Source organism: Haemaphysalis longicornis, unplaced genomic scaffold, assembly GCF_048455015.1.
Source record: "Haemaphysalis longicornis isolate Haplotype H1 unplaced genomic scaffold, Haemaphysalis longicornis Haplotype H1 scaffold_2, whole genome shotgun sequence".
NCBI lineage: Eukaryota > Metazoa > Arthropoda > Arachnida > Ixodida > Ixodidae > Haemaphysalis > Haemaphysalis longicornis.
The window spans coordinates 42,138,684-42,159,460 of NW_027526295.1; the positions used below are offsets into that span (position 1 = coordinate 42,138,684).

Here is a 20,777-nt window from a genome sequence, read left to right on the forward strand (position 1 = left end):
GTCGCTGCCCTTGAATGATCACATGTAGTCAGCGTTTTCCCAAAGGTGTTCGTTCAGACATTACCATTTGTAAATGGCCCCTTAAACACAAGAAACATAAGAGCGTCACACCCTTGTTACCTTGTTAAGCTTGCGCGAGACATCTTTGACGTATGGAATGACGGCGCACTTAGACCTTTTTTTCATTGCTTTTTCTTCTTGGGGCTTGTCTCTGCTAGTATGCCCTCTGTGGCATGCTGCCCGAAATAAAATGGAAACCAAAGAAAAGGACCAGCGCAAGGTGTCGCCGTGGATTATCATCATTGTGGATTGTGAAGCAGCGACCGGAACGAGGAAGACGGGGAGGAAGAAGTGGACTCGGAAGATGGGCTGCCTGGCGGGCTCGATGGTTGCGCGAGCCTGTCGTCAGGACGGCGAGGAACCTCGTGTCCTGTGACCATTGGCGTAGAACGTCGAGACACCACGTCGCCATTGGCAACGCCGTCTGTGGTCTTTTCTCCAGTGCACCTATTCTTCCCCAGAACATGCCACGGCATCTTCTGTACCTAGCTTTCACTTCTTCAGCCGCTGCGCCTTGGTCCGGGCTCTTCATTCTGAAGACGCCTGCATCGCTCGCTCCTTCAAGCTCCACAACGACATCTCCGTGCATCGACCACGTGAGACTGTTTTTTGACGGGACAACCTTGAATAATTTTTAAGTGCGAATTATAAGCGACCCCAAACCATCAACCGCCGCCGGCGGCGGCGGCGGCGTCCGCAGTGCTCCTCTATATTTAAAAAAGAAACAGCATCCGGCGCCAGGTTTCGATCCGAGGACTTTGCGGCCGCAGCGCGACGCTCTACCGACTAAGCCACGGACGCCACTTTTTTTTTTCCCAAACACAATTTTTTATTTACAAGGATATACATATATACATAATGCACTGGCACGCTCGATGCGGTGACCAATGCTGGTACGCGTACATACTGTCGCCACAGGGACTCCAATCACCTTTAGGCGTGCCTTCACTTGAGCCGCAGAGTAAGCAACGTAGTGGGACTGCGGTGGCAACAACGAACAAACAAGCAGGAAAATATGACATCCTGAGACAGTGTAATATCAGAGTACATGAACTGGGAATCGTGTGAAGGTAACATGTTCACATATGAGTGTAAACTCTGGGCAAGGATGTACAAAGCCTGTTCAGAGGGGAAAAGCGTCTCTACAAAGTACTAGTGAGGCAACATCACAGCCATTGCCAGCGCTGCATCTCTTTTTCTTTAAAGCGCTGCAGTGCTTGGCATCCTTTTTGCAGTGAGTCGCGGAGCTCCGTGTCAGAATCTGATGCCCCTAACACGCTCACTGTCCATTCAGCCTTTGCCGTGAAGTGCCTCCAGGTAGGCCCGGGGTTCCTGGCGCACTCCACTGCATCCACTCGGGCCCTCCACAGCGAGTGGAGCCTCAGGACAAGCACGCAGTCCCGAAGCGCCTTGTTCTCTGTGGGCGCACTCAGGTGCCGGAGGCCTGACCACGACAGGTCCCATCGCTCGGTGTACGCGGTCTGCAGCTCGTCCCAGAAAACGGCCGCGGCGTTACAATCTGTGAGGACGTGTTCTGCCGTCTCGCGTTTTCCACAGAGGAGACAACCCGCGCCGCCATGGAGAAAGAAACCCTTATCCTCCAGACGTGCCTTTGCGGGCAGCACCCCCATGTGGAGGCAGAAGAAAAAGTCCTTTGAGGCGGTGGGCACAGGGAGTCGTCTTACTCGCTTCAAGACATCGTTAGGTATTAGGGGTTGTCGGTAGAGAGGGGGCGGCAGGACCTTCTCCACGAGGTCCCAGTATAGTTTTCTGGGCTTTGTTTTGAGCAGATAATCCCAAGAGAAATGCTGCTCGAGCCTGGCTAAGGCTAGCGCGATTTCTTTGTAGAACCTCGTTCCGCGCGTGTCAAAGCAGAGTGATGCTGTCGTGGCAAGCCACGGGGCCAAGTGTCTGGTGCCCAGGCACTGCGTGGCTGCCACTAGGAACGGATCGCGTAGACCCAGAAAGCACAAGAATCGTTGGATAGTGAGTTTGAGCTCCGCGTTGACGAGCCCAAATCCACCCTTTTCTAGGCTCCAGAAGAGGTTTGAGCGGCGCATGGGCTCGAATGTGGACCGCCAGAGAAACACCGCCCAGGACCGGTGCAGCCTATTCAGGGTGTCTGCGTCGATGGAAGTTATGCGGGCCCCGTACAGCACTGCGGGGTATGCAATCGCATTGCACACATGAGCCCTCGTGAATAGAGCAATGTTTCTATTTCTCCATGGTTGCAGCTTTCTTTCCGCAGCTGACAGCTTGGGTTTCCACCGATTTTTGACTGCGACGGTTTGGTTGAGGTTGACTCCCAAGTAATTGGACATCTCCTCTTCCCAGGCCATTCCAAATACGTGACTTGGTTTGGAAGCCCAATCACCCAACCAGGCTTCCCTCGACTTAAGTAAATTTATCTCTGCTCCCGAAAAGCGGCAAAACTGGTTTGCTAGTTTAATTACCTCGCCCACTTGTGATCCACGAGTGCAGATGAAGGCCACGTCGTCCGCATAGGCGAGAACACGGAGCTCCTCGTCTCCCATCTTCAGGCCATTGATGACCTCGGATGCAAGGGCCATACGGCAAAGTGGCTCAAGATAGAGGGTGAATAGGATGGGTGACATGGGGCAGCCCTGGCGCACCGACCTGTGGATGTCTATGGGCGTTCCCACAGACCTATTTGTTACTACGCAGGTAGATATGTCCTCGTAGCAAGTTTTGATCCAATCGATCATTGTGTCACCGATTCCGCAGTGTTGGAGGAGATCCAGTAGAAAATTGTGGTCCACCTGATCGAACGCTTTCCTCAGGTCCAGTTGAACGATGGCCAAAGGTAGCAGACCTGATTCAGCGCCTCGATGGCTACCCTCATGCGATGTAGGTTGGAATTGATGGACCGCCCCTTGAAACCGCATGTCTGGTGAGGACCAACTACAGCGCTTAGTGCACTCTCCAGCCGTCTGGCGAGAACTCGGGCCAGGATCTCGTAGTCCGTTGAGAGAAGGCTGATCGGATGGTAATCGGCAACGTCGGGGATAGAATCGGTGGGTACTTTTTTGGGGATTAAGGCCAGGTGGCTTGTCCGCATGGAGGATGGCAGGCGCTTCTGTTTCCTTATTTCTTCGAAGACCATGGCTAGGATGGGGCTCAGTTCCTTTCTAAAGGCTATATAGAACTCTGAGATGATACCATCCGGTCCAGGAGATTTGTTCCGCGGTAGGCTCTTGATGGTACGCTCTATTTCCGCTTCTGTTATGGGGGTGTTGATCAAATCTTTGGTTTCTTCAGGTATTTTGGGAATTTGATTTAGTACTTCAGCTGGGATTGCATCTAGGACGGACCGTCGAGAGAATAGTTCTGCATAATATTCAGCGAAAGCCCTTGCGACTTCCTCATTGCTTCTTGCCACACCTGCGGGATGTTTGACCTCCGTGATGTTTTTTTGTGCCGAGTTCTCCCTTTCGAAGGCTGCAAAAAGCTTCGATGGCCTTGCCTCGAACTCTACCTTTTGCTCCCTGCTCCGCACCAGGGCTCCCCAAAAACTCTTCTCAAGCTCTCCCCGGAGCTCTTCTTTAATTAACCGGATATCGTCTTTAAACTCGCCTGGTCTTTCTTCATCAGCCTCGATGAGCGCGCAGAGAGTCTCCGTGAGGCGGCCCTTTTTTTTCTTTTTTTCGTGCGGCCTCCTAGCGCCCTATGGTGACTGCAAAACTTTTTATGCGTGCTTTAAAAGTTTCCCACTTTTCCACACTAATGGTTCCCGACCGAAGTGCTTCAATTTCTTTTTGAGTGTTTTCGACAAATGTCTCGTTTTTAAGTACTGTGGAGTTCATTAGCCATCGGGTACTTGAGTTCTGCTTAGCCGTGCATGTGTTAAGGGCCACGGTGCACGTTACGAGGCCGTGGTCAGAGAACGAGATGGGAGTGACGGTGTAGTCGGACACTCGTGTAACCCCTTCCCCCAACACGTAGATCCGGTCCAGACGCGCGTGGGACGAGCCCTGCCAGCGCGTGTAGCGTTTGGTTGGCCAGCTGCGCCCCAAGGCTACGTCGGACAGGTCGCTGTCCCGTAGGACTGCGCTCAAAGCACGGGACGATGCGTCGACGCCACCACCTTTCCCTGTTCTGTCGTTAGCCCTCAACACACAGTTGATGTCACCCCCAAAGAAAACTGCCCCAGACACACACAAGTAAGGCCGCAGGGCGTTAAACAGGTCCGAGCGAGCTGCTGTTTCATTGGGGGCGTAGACACACGTGAATCGCACCAGCTCGCTCCCCACGAGGACATCAACGAGGCAAAAACGGCCGTTTTCTGCGAGCTCGCAGTCAACAATTTTGAGGGAAGGGTTTTTCCGTATTAAAATGGCTGTACCGCCTGCGCGGGCTGAAGTTAAGGTGTGGAAGCACCAGAATTTGTGGCCGAATAGGCGTACAAAATTTTGGCTGTCTTCGATTGATGATAACTTGGTTTCTTGCAAAAGGGCAACATCGATATTCTCGTCATTTAAAAGGTCGAGCAGTCAGTTCTTACGTTTGGAAGAAATTAGGCTAACTACGTTAATAGTAGCTATTTTAACCGCGTTGAGGGGGGCTGTCATCGTGGGGTGAGGGCTTACCGATTATCCGCTCAGCCGCAACCGCTGCCATTGTCGCGCGGTGTCGTGTCCGCACAGCCGGTGGGGGAGGCGGTCCTGCCGTCTTGCGCTGGGGCTCTTTTCTGTTCCCCCCTGAGCTGTTCAGGAATTCTCGGTGGTGCGTCTTTTGTGGTGGGCCTCTTCCCCTCCTGACCGTCTGGGGTGGTGGCGGCTTGCTTGGCTCGTGCCTGACGTCGTGTTTCGACTCTTCTCTCTTGAGGTGCTCCCTGGCTGGCTACTGAGGTGGAGGGGCACGGGTCGCTGATGGGCGCCGGCGCCGCGTTCTTTTCTTCTCGGCTGGTTTCCTGCTCGTTTTCCCCCTCCGCTGCCTGTTCTTGCTCGGTTCCGGCGGCGTTTTGAAGAAGGGGGCGGGGGGTTGCGGCTGCGTCATTCTCCAGTGGCAAGTCGGGGACATCTCCCTCCTTCCCCGCCGCTGTATCCAAGGTCTCGCCAGGGGGGGAGACGTTGTCGGCGCCTTCATTCCTTTCATTTTCCTTGGCGGGTTGAACGCCCTTTGCCTGGGAGGAAGGCTGTGGGTTCGTTGTTTCTTGCATTTCTTCGATGTCCATAAACTCATCGAGAGGTTGTTCCGCGCGCTTGCCTCTGGCCTTGGCGGCGTAGCTTTGCACACACGCAGCGCTGTCGTGCCCAAACGTGCGACAGACGCGACACCAGGGCGTTGTACACTGCCGGCGCATGTGGCCGCGCAATTGGCAGCGCAGGCACATGGCAGGCCGGCCGGGTACTTCTATAAGGACCAGGTTTCCGTAGATGGGGACCTGGTCGGGTATCGCATCAAGGGAGTTCGCGTCCCTCGGCACGATCTGCACCACCCTCGTGGTGCTTCCCATGTGGTCCATGTTTGGGCGTCGCCACTTCTCGAACGAAACACTTTTGACGACACCGAAGCGTTCCAGGTGCTGCACCAGAAGTTCGTTTGGCACGGTTGTGGGTACCCAGTGGAGCTTCACTGTATTTTCCTGATTGTTCGGGTCAATGACCAGGCACCTTTTTCCTTTCGCCTCGATGTCCCCCTTCGAGGCCAGTTCTTTCATTTCTTCGGCCGACTGGAACGTAACCATCCATACATGGTTAAACTGAAAAGGTCCTAGGCCGGTGATCTTCTTCAAGTCAGTCACAGCGCTGAGAGCCGCTGCAACGTCGTCGATCTTGTACGGCCGTGCCGACGGGTCGCCATGCAAAAACACCGAGTTTTCACTTAGCTTACCCGTTGGCAGGGCGGGAAGCAGGGTACGGTAGCCCGTCCGAGCGGCGGGCACTTCGGGTGGCGCAGAGGACCGGTTCGGCGCGATCGCGCCTTCCGCTCTCGGGGAGCCGTCTTTGTGTATGACTGCACCCTCTGAGAGCTGGGGAGGTGTGAGTAACGCGCCTTATATCTTTAACGCATTCAAACTACGTCGTCAGCGGCGTGCGTTGGCGACTCAGCGGCGTTATAGCGGCTTGATAACTGCGTGGTGTACACGTGATACTACAAACCCGATGGAAGAGATGGGAGAGAAGGCGGCGAGGCGGTGGGCTGCGGGGGCCGAGCGCAAGCGCCGCAAGCGGGCCGACAACCGTGCATTCGCACTTTCACATTCTCCCCCTCGGGGAAATGCGGGGGAATTTTTGTGTATGGGACTATCAGTCACTCTTCAGGCTAGTTTGGGTTTGTTGAACTCTCGCTTGCATCTTTAAGGTGTACCTTTCCTTGTTAGAGTACCACCTTACCCTTAGCACCCGTCTTGCATAAATGTTGGTCATCCTCGTCTGTCAAACCCGCGTCGCAATGTCTTGCTCTTGTCTTGAACTATCAAGTCATGCGTTCTCCCTCACCTCAACATCATCACACCCTCCGACACGTTGTGCGAGACATCACTGGGGAAACGAGCGCCCACCAGTCGCGGTACTTGAATGCTGAAAATTGACTGGACCTCGTTTCCACAAGGCGGCTTTCGCAATTCTGCGCTTCACACACTGTGCAAGCACTGATGCGTAGGGGAGCAATCCTTCTTGTGAGCATGTAATCTAGGCAAAACACTGATGGCCATTCTGGAGGGATACAACTTCGAGTTCCGCCCACTTTTAGGTTCTACATCATTAGATTTTCAGAATTCTTCCTTGGGAAGACGGGTACAGCTGAATATGTACGCGCTTTTAGGTTCTGCGTAGATTACATTTAGATCTGCCGCAAAGCATGAAAATTGGGCTAGTTGGTTGAACTTCGCCTTGATTACTACCGCTGAAAGGAAGACGAGCGCCGGGAAAGGAACAATGAAGAAATCCAATATTTAGCGAGGGACATATAAGTGCCTGTTTTTTTCGCGTTTTTTCGCGCGTAAATGTTTGGGTGTGCCTGCTGAAAGGTGGTGGATGTTGTAATGAGTTATAAAGGGTTCGGGAATGAAGACTTGCTCGAGGAAAGAAAGGTGAAGCTAAACATCGCAACATTTCTTAGGTCAAATCAGTTCGCAGCGGAGGGAGTGGAAGAAAGTCGAGAAATAACAACAACTACAATGCATGTACAGGGAAAACTCAATCATATAAAAGCATATCATATATTTGACCGTTCATTCTTTATCACTCTTGCAGCTCTTGTGAACCAGATGTGGGGAATATGTGCGACGCTAATGGAATACCAGTCGCCGTTTACGGGCTTTTGGAGCCATTGCTTCGTCGTTCTAACAAACGCGAAACTGGCAGAAAAGTTCAGGGACTATGCGCAATGACCTCACTAAATGTGGAGACGTGATTAGGTAGCCCCCAGAAGTATCCTCACTATAGTTTTACTGTCACGGATACTGACTGTTTCTGTTCTTTGTACATCACTGTTGGCATATTCTGAAAGAAGAATGTAAAATTTGCTCTTTCACACTAGATGGTGTTCTGAGTGTCAGGATCCTCAATGGTTGCTGCCACTACGCCCGTGTAGTTTGTCAGTGCTCGCGAATTAAAAGTGGTAATACTCCGGGACGTTGCAGAGGTCTAGTGTATTCACAATTACCGGCGCTAGGCATGTACACCGGCAGTAGTTCACGGACAACTGAGGGCGCAAACATAGACTAACCCGCCCCATTTGCCGCCTTGTTATGAAGCAGAGGACACGCGAATGGCCCAGCGTACGCAGAATGTTTTGGTAAAATACCATGTGTGGGTGTTGCGCTCGCTAAGCGCAAAACGGTGTTCAGGATGTCGAATGTGCCGCGCGAATAATGCAAAGCAATATAGCCCGCTATTACCGTCTGTCTGCGCGCTCTACATTAAAACAACTATTCTTGTGTAATACACGTCTCATGTAAGCAACGTTTGCGTTATCTACTCGTACACCCCTGGCATCCTAGTGCAAAATAGAGGGCAGCAAGAGTGTAGGACAAGTAGTGCGAGACAAACGAACGTAAATTGACCCTGACTTGTACAAACTGTGGATACAGATGAAGAACAAAAGAAATCACAAGCAGCCAATGCATGTTCCCTAGCAATGAACGGGACTGTTCAAACGGTAAGCACGCAAAGCATGATTGACACGCGAGGGGTGTGAGAGAAAAACCGTGTTGCGGGTATCCAAATATGCTACCTAAATCGCCAATTTTTGCGCAATACACGCCCGATGTCGGCAAACCTTGTGTTATCGATTCGTACTCCCCTGGCATGGTAGTGTAAAATGGAGGTTATTGCGAGTGCAGGAATACTAGGCAGCAAAAACAAAGGTAACCTGATGTTGACGCGTGCCCAATGTGAATACTAATGAACAAAAAAGGAACCGCGGGCATTTAATGCTTGTGCGAGAGCTATAGAACGTGACTGTTGAAGTGGTAAGGAAGAAAGCATGGCTGGCACGGTATGCGAAGGGTGTGCAATAAATACGTTTGCGGGTATCCAAGGCCGGAGGCACACGTGCGCGCAGGGCCGGGCGTCAATTTCACGATCGAGAAATATTACACGCTTAAGTAATATATAGGATGCCTCAGTGGAGCGTTTTTATTGACAATAAACATAGTCTTTTAGGAGCATAATAACGTGAACGAAGCAAACGCCAAGACAAGCTTGATTGCTTTCCCACGGAAATGAAAGGTCACAATCGAGTCAGCTGAAACAAATACTTCCGTATAGATGGTACAGTCACAACCATGCGCGATGTACTTCTTCACCGCTTAGGGTAAGCCAAATTGAAGTGCAAGTGCCCGTGTGCAAAACCATTCCATTGTTTTTTGCAATACCCTAAAGTAGTTGGTACTTCTAAATAAAAATAACTGGCCATTATGCATGGCACACAGGCCAAGTTATGTACGAGTTGCCTGTCAGTAAACGACGTCTGTATTTAAAGCCTACCGCATGTGTCATGGTTCATCACCTCCCGTCAATCCTTGCGCCTTCATTTCAAGCAACGCGTCAGGTATTCATTGTTGTACGCGAAAAGATGTTATTGAGTTCGTGCAGACCCTAAGGGAGAACGGGCGCCTTTCTGGTGTGCACCACAAGCACGTTGTAGGGTTGGCTGATGCCTTCAGCTGTGATCGATGACGTTTCAAGAAGAGCGATTCTGCAGTCTTCCCAGAATTCCTCGCGCTTAGTCCTCGCGATTTTTTCGTCCAACTTGAAAAATGGGATGTAGGAATCTGAAATTGAAAATTGGTACGCACAACATTACTACGCACTTAATGAACAAAATTATTCATTCACCTGTGAGGTAGACGCCTGTTATTATTTTTTAATTTGCCTTACCTAGCTTACAGTTTTAAAACATTACATAATTTATTTATTCACACAATACTGCAGACCAAGTAAATGGTCCAAGCAGGACGGGCAGAACAAAAAGAATGTACGCGCACATACAATGCAATACAATGCAATAAAAACAATGGGGTAACATCAACTCAGAATTCACTTGGAGACTACAAAATAAACCGCCCAGGGTCAAATTAAATTTTCTTACAAACATAACAGGGTTTACAATTCAAATAAAACTAGAAAATCACGTACAACTTTTAGAAGCGTCGCTAGAAACCCGAACGTCAGTAATTAAAATTTGCTAAAATGATCGTGTACGGCTTTCGTGAAATTTCCACTAAAATTTATTTCTGGCAATTTATTCCAGTCACCTACCGTGCGTGGAAAATATGAAAACTTAAAGGTATTTGTTCAGGCAAAGAATTGGGATAAACTATGGCTATTTGTGTGCCGTGTTTTCCTCGTGGCTAACGGACTAATGAAAGGAGTAGTTGATAATCCAGTCTTACACTTAATTAGGGATTCCAGAAAAGCTAAGCGGGCAATTTGCATCTAATGTGTAGTGGTTGGATTTTATTGAGTTCCATGATACCTGACGGAGAATCACTTCTTTTATATTTATTATAAATAAAAAAAACAGCCCTCCTCTGCACCTTCTGCAATTCGTTAATGTTTTTGTTCGTGTACGGGTCCCAGACAACCACTGTATACTCCAGTTTATTCCTAATTATGAAATTGTACGCTAAAAGCGTAATGTTACTAGGTGTACCTCGAAGTTTATGCCGTAAAAGACAACGTTTTTTTAGCGCTAAAAACGTTACATGACAAACGTGGTCGTTCCAATCTAATCTGGAATTCAATACGACCCCTAGGTATTTAAACTTACTAACCTCCTCAATTAAGGTGTGTTTAACTTTGTACCTAAAATTTAGGGGGTTTTGTTTCTTGGTTATACGTAAAAGAACTCTTTTTGTAGTGCTAGCTTTCATGCCACATTTGTCGCACCAAGATGATATGTCAACATAAAGCCCTATCTAGCGGATGTTGTTCGGAAGCCGACTGCACTTCACTATAAATCGTGATATCATCCGGGAACATTTCAATATTCACAGTATCACCAACTACAGACACTAAATCATTAACATACAACCAAAAAAGCAGGGGCCCCAGAACACTTCCCTGGGGGACACCTGATGTCACTGTTAGAGAAGAAGAACAAGTACCATCGATGTCTACAAATTGCGTTCGATTTTTCAAATATGAATTAACCCAATTTACGAATGTAGAAGGGATTCCTGCTTGCTTAAGTTTTAAAAGAAGCCTACCATGAGGAACCCTGTCGAATGCCTTGCTTAAGTCTAAAAACAAAACATCAATTTGCCCGGAGTGATCTAAGATTCAACTAAAACTGTGAACGGCGGTGAGCAACTGCGTAACGGTAGAAAATCCCTTTCTAAAACCATGTGGGAAGGGACTCAATGTTTTATTCTTTTTCCAGTACATTGAGTATATGGGTAGCTACAATATGTTCTATAATCTTGAAACAACAGCACATTAAGGAAATTGGTCGATAATTGTAAACATGCAAGCAGTCATCATTTTTAAAAACTGGAATTACCCTAGCCATAAGCCAATCTTGGGGCAGCACGGACGTCCTAAAAGATTCACGAAAAATGACTGTCAAAAACCGAGCTAAAGATTCTGCATAGCGACACAGAAAGGCGTTCGGGATTTCATCCGCACCAGCAGTGCACTCAGGGTCTAATCGCAGAAGCATATCAAAAACTCCTTCAAAAGAAACAAGCTCGATCTGTTTCGATTGAGCCTTCATACCAAATTCATCAGCTTGATCGTTTGAAAACACAGAATGAAAACAGGTATTGAAAGCATTAGCAATAGAGTGACGAGATGTTTCAATCATGCCACCAACCAATAACTGATCAACCGATTTACGTGCACTATGCATGGGATTCTAGAACTTTCCTGGATCGTTTAAAATGAACTGAGGCAAACTTTTGCAAAAATACCGTTTCCTTGCGGATTTTACGCTGCTCTAAGGTTCGGAGACTAACCTATTTAAGACATCACAATCGGGAGTGCGAGTCTTCTTTATACGTTTAATTCGCCGTTTTAAGTGAATAATATCCCGGTTAACCCATGAATTGACCCTTTTGGTTCGTTTTTTCTTATCAGGTATAAAAGACTTTAGACAAAATACGCAATGTTCTTGAAACATTTCCCATAAATGCCGCACATCATTACCTTGAAAGTTTTTGTAAGCTATGTCAGGGTAATCCAAAACAGACAGGTAATCCAAAATAGCCGCGAAAACAAGCGCTGATAGAGAATAGAAAATAAGCAGGACGGCGCGCTACTAGCAGCTGGCAACATTTTAAGAATCCTAAAAATATGATTATTAACAATATTATGCCCTATTACCCCCATTAACCAAAATGGTTCACCTACACAGACACACACACACACACACACACACACACAAACACACATCATTAGAGGTATAAAAATGTAAAAATAAAACTACAAACTACTAGGCGCAAAGCTTATTATCTTTGCATCTGTCGCCCCATGAACACCAACTCAACATCCAGTAAATTGAGCTATGGGTGGCTAACGTACATCGGCACAACCGGGCTGATTTCCCATAATTCCACAATATCCTTCTGTGTTTTGAACGTGTGGCTCAACATCACGACTGACTTATAAAAATCGGCTTTCAGCTTCGAACATTGCACTTCTGACAGTGTAAGGCCAGGTGAGATTTGAAACAGCGCCCTGTACGAATATCTTTTTGCTAAATCAAGGTGCTTCGCAGTGAAGGACGCTTCCTTAGTCAAGATGATTGAGCTTGTACTGGAGGGCCCTTTGCGGTGGAGGAGAAAGTGTACTGAAGTAGCCCATGCAACGCACGTTAGCCGTCGATACCGTCATCTACCGCAAGGATGTGAAGCCAATGCATTCTGCTCCTCTTCACATTCCAATCAACTATGAAGGATTCGCTCGTATAGACTTTGTCAGGAACGCAACAAACTGTTATCGTTCCTCTTTAAATTCTCACGTAGCCAATAACGATTCAGGGTTATTTCAGCAAACAAGTTTAATGGATCAAGCATGGGCTCCAGAACAACCTGAAGAAAATGCAAGCAGAACAGAAGCCACCAACAAAGCAACACTCAAGTACGATCGTCCGTCGTCAAATGGAATGCCGCAGCGTTTGCGATTCGAGAATTTATTTCTTAGCCCTATTCCTTCGCCAACCATCGAATTAGGGTGAACATTGAACATTGTTGATCAAACAAGAAACGTCTACGCTATTGTCGAGGGTGCAAAACACTCTCCCTATCCAGAAAACTTCCCGGCGTGGCACACGACAAAACTTCCAAACTCGCTGAGCTAGAAAATGTAAAGCAAGCAGGAAGTGGTCAAGCGGTTGTACGGAAGCATAAACAAGACATGTGCGTGGCAATGCCAATCGCACCATCTTAATACACGGCGTCTCAGCGCGACGGGTCCGTCTTGAGCGGGAAGAAGGAGACGGTGGTCCACACTCTTTTACGTAGCGCGGAACGTAGCTATGAGAAATCGGGAAGCAGAGGCAGCGTCCCATAGTGCCACCCGGTCCCACGTCACGTGCTTCAACTCTGCACCTGCGTACCAGTCCGCCTTGCGCGAAACGTGGAGTTTAAATTCGCTGAAAATGTTGAGGCGAGCTTGAGGTGTTTGAGGCTTAGGCTGGTCACTGGTGTGTGTGCTCGCTTTAGTAGGAATCGGAGTGCACATTGAAGCTTACGTCTGGGGAAATTAAGAAATGTAGCCGTAGCAACGGTAAGTTCTTTAGAAACAATATCACTACGCCTCAATGTAGAGCTCTGAGGCGTAGTGACATTGAGGCGTAGTGGAACGGTGAGCTCTCCTTCAGTGTGCACCGAAAGCCAACAAGAACAATCTGCAAAAAGGGAACTATCTGCAAACATAGCTTAAAATTGTACGCCGGGAACTTTCTGGCAACGACTACCATCAGTTATTTGTGTAAAGAATCAAGAAGGAAATACTAAAACCAAAGGCTGCCAATCGTAAGGTCTTCACCGCTACTGCCGGAATTTTGTATGTAACAGAGGTCACAACTGTTAACAAATACGCGCCTACGCGTGGCTTTCGTTACGTGATGCGCAGCCTGCTGATAGCCACCGGCGTGACCAGCGAGATTAGGGGACGGCGCTGCAGCGGCTTGGCATGCGAAAGCTATTGCCGATGCTTCCTTGTTTTGGGGGAAGAGATTCAACAACAAAGTCACTCACCACGACCGCCGCCCAAGTCTATAATAAACGTTATCTTACGCTGATAACCATTGTAGTCTTGTTACCGCCCTTGGTATGTTTCCGTTATAAAAACGGGGACTGTGGGAACCATACCTAAGGCGAAAATGAGACTGCGCTAGTTATCAGCGTCAGATAATGTATAATACAGACGTCGCCTGCGGTCGTGGTCAAGTACTTTTGGTGTCGACTATCTCGTTCGCAAAACGAGGAAGCATCGTTAATAGCTTTCGCATGCCAAGCCGCTTCAGCGCCGTCACCTAATCTCTCTGGTCACGCCTGTGGCTATCAGCAGCCTGCGCGGCACGTATTGAAAGCCACGCTTTTGCGCGTTGTTGTTCACAGTTTTGACCTCTGTGCGTGCTATAAGCGAAGCTTTCGCCCTCATTTTTGCGGAATAAGATCTACGCATTGGGCGCGTGCCAGCCAGCAAGCTTCGGAATAAGCTCGTAAAAGTCAATGACCCACTGCCCGATATTCTATTCCCCAGTGTTGTCTATTGCATCCCCTCTGCCCATTGCAACCAAGTTTACATCGGCGAAACCGCGAACTTCCCCAGAAGGATGAAAGAGCACCAACGCGACGTGAGAAACAAAAAAACTCCCCCCACCTCCCCGAAGGGGTCGTGCGGAAATGCGAATGCATTGGGTGCACCGATGAGTGCGCTGCGGCAAGCAGTCACGGAGAGAGGCGCGCGCTCCACTGAAATTTATATATATTTTTCCGAGCGCAGCGAGCGGATAGAGGGTACGCGGACAGGAGAAAGAGACCCGCGCTACACACCCGCCCCGCGCGCGAGCTCTCTCCGCCGAGTTCCGCGATGCGAGCGCCCTCACACGCCTGAGCGCGCTCCTCCTCTCCACTCACTCTGCGCTACTGCGCCCGAGCTCCGCGATGCGAGTGCCCTCACACGCCCGCGCGCGCTCCTCCTCTCCCCTTGCCTTCCGCTACTCCCGCCCGAGTTACCACCTGCTCCGGTTGCTAGGCGCGCCACAGCTGTTGCTAGGGGCGAGGAGGAGCCGGAGAGATAACACCTGCGTGCGGACGCCGGCCAACGCACGACAACCCCCGACTAAGCAATGCATTCGCATTTATAAGTGACCTCTAATGCGGTTGCCGAGCATGCGCACAAAAAGCAGCCCAATAGTGACTGGGGCAATGCTGCAGTTCTGTCTGATGAAGGAAACTTCACATCACGTATTTTACTGTAATAATCGCTCATAAAAACGCACTCCGAAACGATGAATCGAAGGGAAGGGACGTTGCCATTGATATACATTTGGTCATTGCGCCACAAACTTCATCTTTAAATTCGACAACTTGCCCATTTTGGCCTTATTGTGAACAAGGAAACCGTACGGGTTCCGAAACGTCTTTATACTTTCTTTACTTGGTCAGTAGCTGCATTATTGTTTCTGCATACAATGCCTGACCAGACAAACTTTATTCGAACCCTTGACTATATTAGAATGCCCCGTTGGAGGCACACCTTCATTTTGTACGCGCCTTACAGACCTCCGAAGGCCACGTTTGCACCGATCGAAACAACAAAATTGTGCTAGCAGGTAATTCAACCTATTTCTCTTCACTGGGCGCGTTTTACAACATGGCCATTGTACAAAAAAAGGCGGCGATAGTGCATAACATCATGCTCACCCATTACTTGTTATGATTGAGCGTGATATCAAAGCCCCCGTCTTTTGGGTGCTGCAGAAAGGATGCTCCTGTAGCGACAAAATGAAAGCCACCTGGCGAACCAAAACCTTCACCTACAATGTCGCTCTTGGGGAAACAATATGAAAGCACCCTTACAATCATAAAAATGTATAGTGTGTACCTTCAAAAAATTTTGGTTCATGTAATCGCCGCCTTTAATATTACTTTACAAGCTATAATTTATTCCTGAGGTCACTTCAAGCCTGGAAGTTAATCACCATTAGTAAACAAGCCGTTTTTTTAGGCTAATTTTGGGGCCTAAAACAGATTCCCTGATGCAATCGTCAAATGTGTAGTACAGAGGAATGCTGAAATATTTCGAGCAGGAAATGACGGAGCTGTAGGTGTTACCTGTTTATAGAATCTCTGTGCTGTTGAGAACATTAAGGAAAATCTTGGTACTAGGGTGGCGTGAAGTTCATGCAGTGCCGATGACATAGACTGTAAAAACTTAATTCATTTCACTGTCTCACCACAAAGAGTCGTCTTAAATTTCCCGCATAAGAGCGTAAAAGTCGCCTATATTTCCACTGAGGAGCCATGAATGACACAAACCACGTTAAAAATATCTTTGGCAGTGATTATCCGCGATGGCAGTATTCTTTAGCTGTTTTTTGTGCAAAACCAATAATGTACCTTGGCCCGAAAATCCGGGTGTGGCCGCAGTTTCGGGCCAAGGGACATTAAGGAATATTAAACAGGGCGTCGATTGTAAAAGTACACCTCAGATATAGATACAACGTGATACAAAAATGCGCTCTTCGAGGAAAGCCGCAGGCGCTCGATGAAGCTACAGCCAGCGCCCACTCTCACATCGGCACCGGTTACAACGTGAAGGGGGCCATGCAGACAAATACAAATTAGTTTTATTTCAGAGATTTTGTGTTTATAGTGGCCCCAGCACTTGTCCGACAGCAAAAGGTGCCGTATTCAATGAAAATAATCAATTTGGGTCAAAATTTCGATTCTCCCGCACAATAGTATGTTTTCGCGGCGTGTTCCATGAAGTCAATGCGGCGGGTGTTTGTTCCGACAAACTTCCACTGCGCCATTAAGCTTTGCAGCCTTGCTTACCGTCAGTCCTCCCAGATGCCGCTACCATACTCGACCAGGAACCGTTGTCCTCCAAGCTTTATTTTTTACCGTATCGGCACCTAGCTTGTTTTTGTTGCGGTTGACGTAATCGCTTAGTAAAACATGGGGTATGCTCGACAAACAGGGTCACCTAACACATCGTCGCTTACGCCAGTCGACGAGTGTCGTGTAATACAATTCCAAAGAGGCGGACTGCGGGGTAGCTAAAACAAGCATAGTGCATCTAGTACCAGCAGCATTGCGCACCGGTACGTGTATGTTTTCGTGTATTTTCCGAACCTTCGTTGTTTACCATACCATTCCTACTCCTGTAAAATGAATACGCATCACGTTTAACACAAATAGATGGTTGGGCAAGCTTATAAGCCCTGCCTGATTTCAGTCTGCTTTTGCCGTCGTCAGCCAGTCGCACAGCTGGGCATGCGAAATTATACGTTATGTTGCGGGAAATGAGCTAGTGGGTCGAGTGGCCATTCACTTTTTTTCTAATTATATAGCGTATTTGAGTAAGTGTGTGTTAAAAGTGGTGTCAGTATGATTTAGGAGGCCATTTTTCGAATAAACCAAGTTTTTGTATTGTCTGCATGACCCCTGTCAGGTTACGCGAGTGGTATTTATGCAGCTTCGAAATAAATGGGATGTCTTCGCACTGCCACTTGTCAACAGTCTTTGTGTCGTTATAACTAATGTTTTAAGGTAAAGGGTTACAACACGAGCACAAAAGCTCCTGCGGGACCTCTCATCTCCCGTGACGATTTCGGCAGTCGTCTTTTTCCCGTCCAATTATCTCTGAGCACTAAAAGTATCGGTGACCAGTGAGGCAAGTTTAATTTTCTTCTGAAGCATCACCTGGAAGCAGACAGGGATCTTTGATACTCGAAAAGGCCATCGGCTCCCCAAACTCACCGAGACAAGCTTCCGTACTCGGGAACACCCACTGGCTAGAGTAAATGTGGCAGGCCACCACGTCCAGCCCACCGGCTGTGGCAGCGCTCCTCTCCCGTTGTATCAGCTCCTCCCAAGGCACGGGGGCGTTGTAGCTGAACCGGTCGGACAGCATTGCGCTCAGGTCCTGCACATGCAAACAATGCAATAACAAACATATACAAAGGCTTGATAGTTAGTTCGCCTTGAAGGGAGGTGACAGCCGCGAATGAACAATTGACGCGGATTGTGTAATCTTCCCGGAAAGATAAGGCAGAGCATATGACACATTTATCCGAGTTGAGTACGAGAGAAAGCCTGACAGTCGACCTAAAAAGGATGTAGATGATGATGACGATGGCTAGGCCCATAAATTATGTCGTCTTAGCGTACTTAAAAAGATCTGGGCGACCATGCTCTTAGCGCCAAGTGAGCAGCTGGGAAAACTAAATTGGGACGGGCCGTCGTATGAAATACAGGTCACCCCTTTGAAAACAGGCGCTTTCGTGCCTTTATAGACAGGTCACCGATTCAATGACCCCGCATAAAAAATCTCCTTTACCAAAACCTGGATCTTAAGCTACACAAGAACAGGCATTTGTCAGGATCAAGATCATTTGCAGCCATATTCCATTACCATTATATATTCCACGTAACATATTCCACCATATTACCATATTTCACGTTACAAAGAACCTTAAAGTAGCGAACAGCACTGGCTACCGAAATCGGTCTGCTTCGTTGATATAAATATATGTATCTATTGGCAGTCAAGAAAACCTCGGAAAGCAAAGCGGAGGATGTGGTAGGTCATTGAAACAGATAAAGAATTTGGAAAGAATGAAAGAAAGTGGAGAAAAAATGCCCTCGAGGTGGGATCCGAACCCACGACTTCCAGAATGCCGATCTGGGGCGATAACCACTACGCTACCGGCGGGGCAATTTTCCCGTCCACTTTAAGGGTATTAATGTTTGTGTATTTTTGTTTTATATATATATATAAATATATATTATAAGAAAAGAAAACTTTCAACAAGGTACAAGCACGATTGTTGCCAACGTTTCAGCAAAGAGGCTTGCTTTCGTCAGGGCGCCCTGACGAAAGCTAGTCTCTTTGCTGAAAAGTTGGCAACAATCGTGCTTTTACCTTGTTCAACGTTTTCTTTTCTTGTGTTCTCTACCATCTTCAAAAGTTCAACTGCTCCCTATATTTGTTACATATATATACATACGATAGAGAAGTAAAACTGAAAAACATAACAACATTTATTCTAACGTTTAGACCTCCAGAATACCGGTCTGGTGTGATAACCACTACGCTACCGGAGGGGCGATTCTCCCCTCCACTTTCTAGGGTATTTATGTTAAGGTATTTTTGTTTCCTGTTTTTGGGGGTGGTAGCCAGTGCCACTCGGACTACTCGGCTACCACCCCCAAGAACAGGAAACAAAAATACCTTAACATAAATACCCTAGAAAGTGGACGGGAGAATCGCCCCGCTGGTAGCATAGTGGTTATCGCACCAGACCGGTATTCTGGCGGTCGGGGGTTCGGATACCACCTGACGGGCATTTTGTCTCCACTTTCTTTCTTTCCAATTTTTTTATCTATTTAAATGACTTACCACGTCCTCCCCTTTGCTTTCTGAGGTTTTCTTGACTGCCAACTCTTATTTCTGCGTTATTTTCAACGAGCCCCTCATTTCCCATTCTGATTCGCTACATGCATAGCGAGGGCCTCTGTTCTGGCAGTCTTGGTGCCATAGGAAGCTTAAGAGGGTTCAGCGCTGGTCGACCACTCTTGACATGTCTAGACACTCGAGTCACGTCCTGGGGGTTAAAAAGAAGGTCCCCTTCACCCCGAGTAGTCCGAGTGGCGCTGGCTACCACCCTCAAGAACAGTAAACACAAATGCCTTAACATAAATACCCTACAAAAGGGAGGGGAAAATCACCCCGCCGGTAGCGTAGTGGTTATCGCACCAGACCGGTATTCTGGAGGTCGTGGGTTCGGATCCCACTTGGCGGGCATTTTTTCTCCCCTTTCTTTTTTCCCAATTTCTTTATCTATGTCAATGACCAACCAAATCCTCCCCTTTGCTTTGCGAGTTTGTCTTGACTGCCAACTCTCATGTCTGTGTTATATTCAACGAGCCCCTCATTTCCCATTCTGATTCGCTACACACACACACACACACATATATAAATATATATATATATATATATATATATATATATATATATATATATATATATATATATATATATATATATATATATATATGTAGTGGGGTTTATTTAGACAGCCAAGGAACCGAGGGGCTCAAGCGACGGAGACCGAAGGAGCTCAAGGAGCCGAAGAAGCAGGGCATCCAGAACTGAACTCGATCACGCTGTGCATGCTGCGCGCCTAATGCGTGGGGATGGCCCTGCTTCAGCTTGAATTTCGGCCTGAGCTTTAATCCCTTGACCCGGACCTCTCTTCTTCGTTACAATCACCCCCGGGTGACAAGGAGCCATCCTGGCGACTTCATGGCGAGATGATGGGCTCGTGGTAAGGCTTCAAACGGTTGGCGTGGACAGTCTCGCGGCCACGGCGACGAAGGTCGTCAGATGGTGTGAGCGGCTCGACGACGTAGTTTAAAGGTGATGCGCGCTCTATGATGCGATATGGGCCATGATATTTGGCGAGGAACTTCGAAGACAGACCAGGCGTTGTGAGCCGTATCCATAGCCAAACAAGAGATCCAGGGGGAAAAGAGGGCGGAGATGACCCACCAAGGTCATGTTGGTACTTTTGGCGACTTTGTTCACTGGACGTGAAGGCACGAGCTAACTGGCGACATTCTTCAGCGTGTCGCGCTATCTCGGAGACGGGCTTGCTTTCCGACGCATCGGGACTGTATGGGAGGATGGCTTCCATGGTGCATGACGGCTCGCGTCCGTAAAGAAGGAAAAAGGGAGAGAACCCGGTGGTGGTTTGCGTTGCGGTATTATACGCGAAAGTCACGAATGGAAGCACCACGTCCCAGTTAGAGTGGTCGGAAGCTATGTACATGGCAAGCATGTCACCAAGCGTGCGATTGAATCGTTCCGTCAAACCATTTGTCTGCGGGTGGTAGGCAGTACACGTCCGGTGAACGATCTTGCACTCACTGAGGAGAGCTTCCAGGACTTCGGATAGAAATACTCGTCCTCTGTCTCTGAGAAGCTCCTTGGGGGAACCATGACGTAGGATGAAGTGATGAAGAAGGAAGAGGGCGACGTCGCGTGCCGTAGCGCTGGGAAGCGCGGACG

At 48.3% G+C, this 20,777-nt stretch overlaps 1 protein-coding gene across 1 annotated transcript in view; it reads right to left on the bottom strand.

The window, feature by feature from the left end:
• Positions 1-8,646: 8,646 nt before the first annotated feature.
• LOC144167073 (juvenile hormone acid O-methyltransferase-like) overlaps positions 8,647-20,777 on the bottom strand; it is an 81,058-nt gene continuing 68,927 nt past the window's right edge. The window contains exons 3-4 of the mRNA XM_077696464.1: positions 17,465-17,630; positions 8,647-9,301 (exon numbers count right to left, since the gene is read on the bottom strand). Coding sequence (XP_077552590.1) covers positions 9,126-9,301; positions 17,465-17,630 — 342 coding nt within the window. The 3' untranslated portion in view covers positions 8,647-9,125. The remainder of the gene's footprint in view (positions 9,302-17,464; positions 17,631-20,777) is intronic.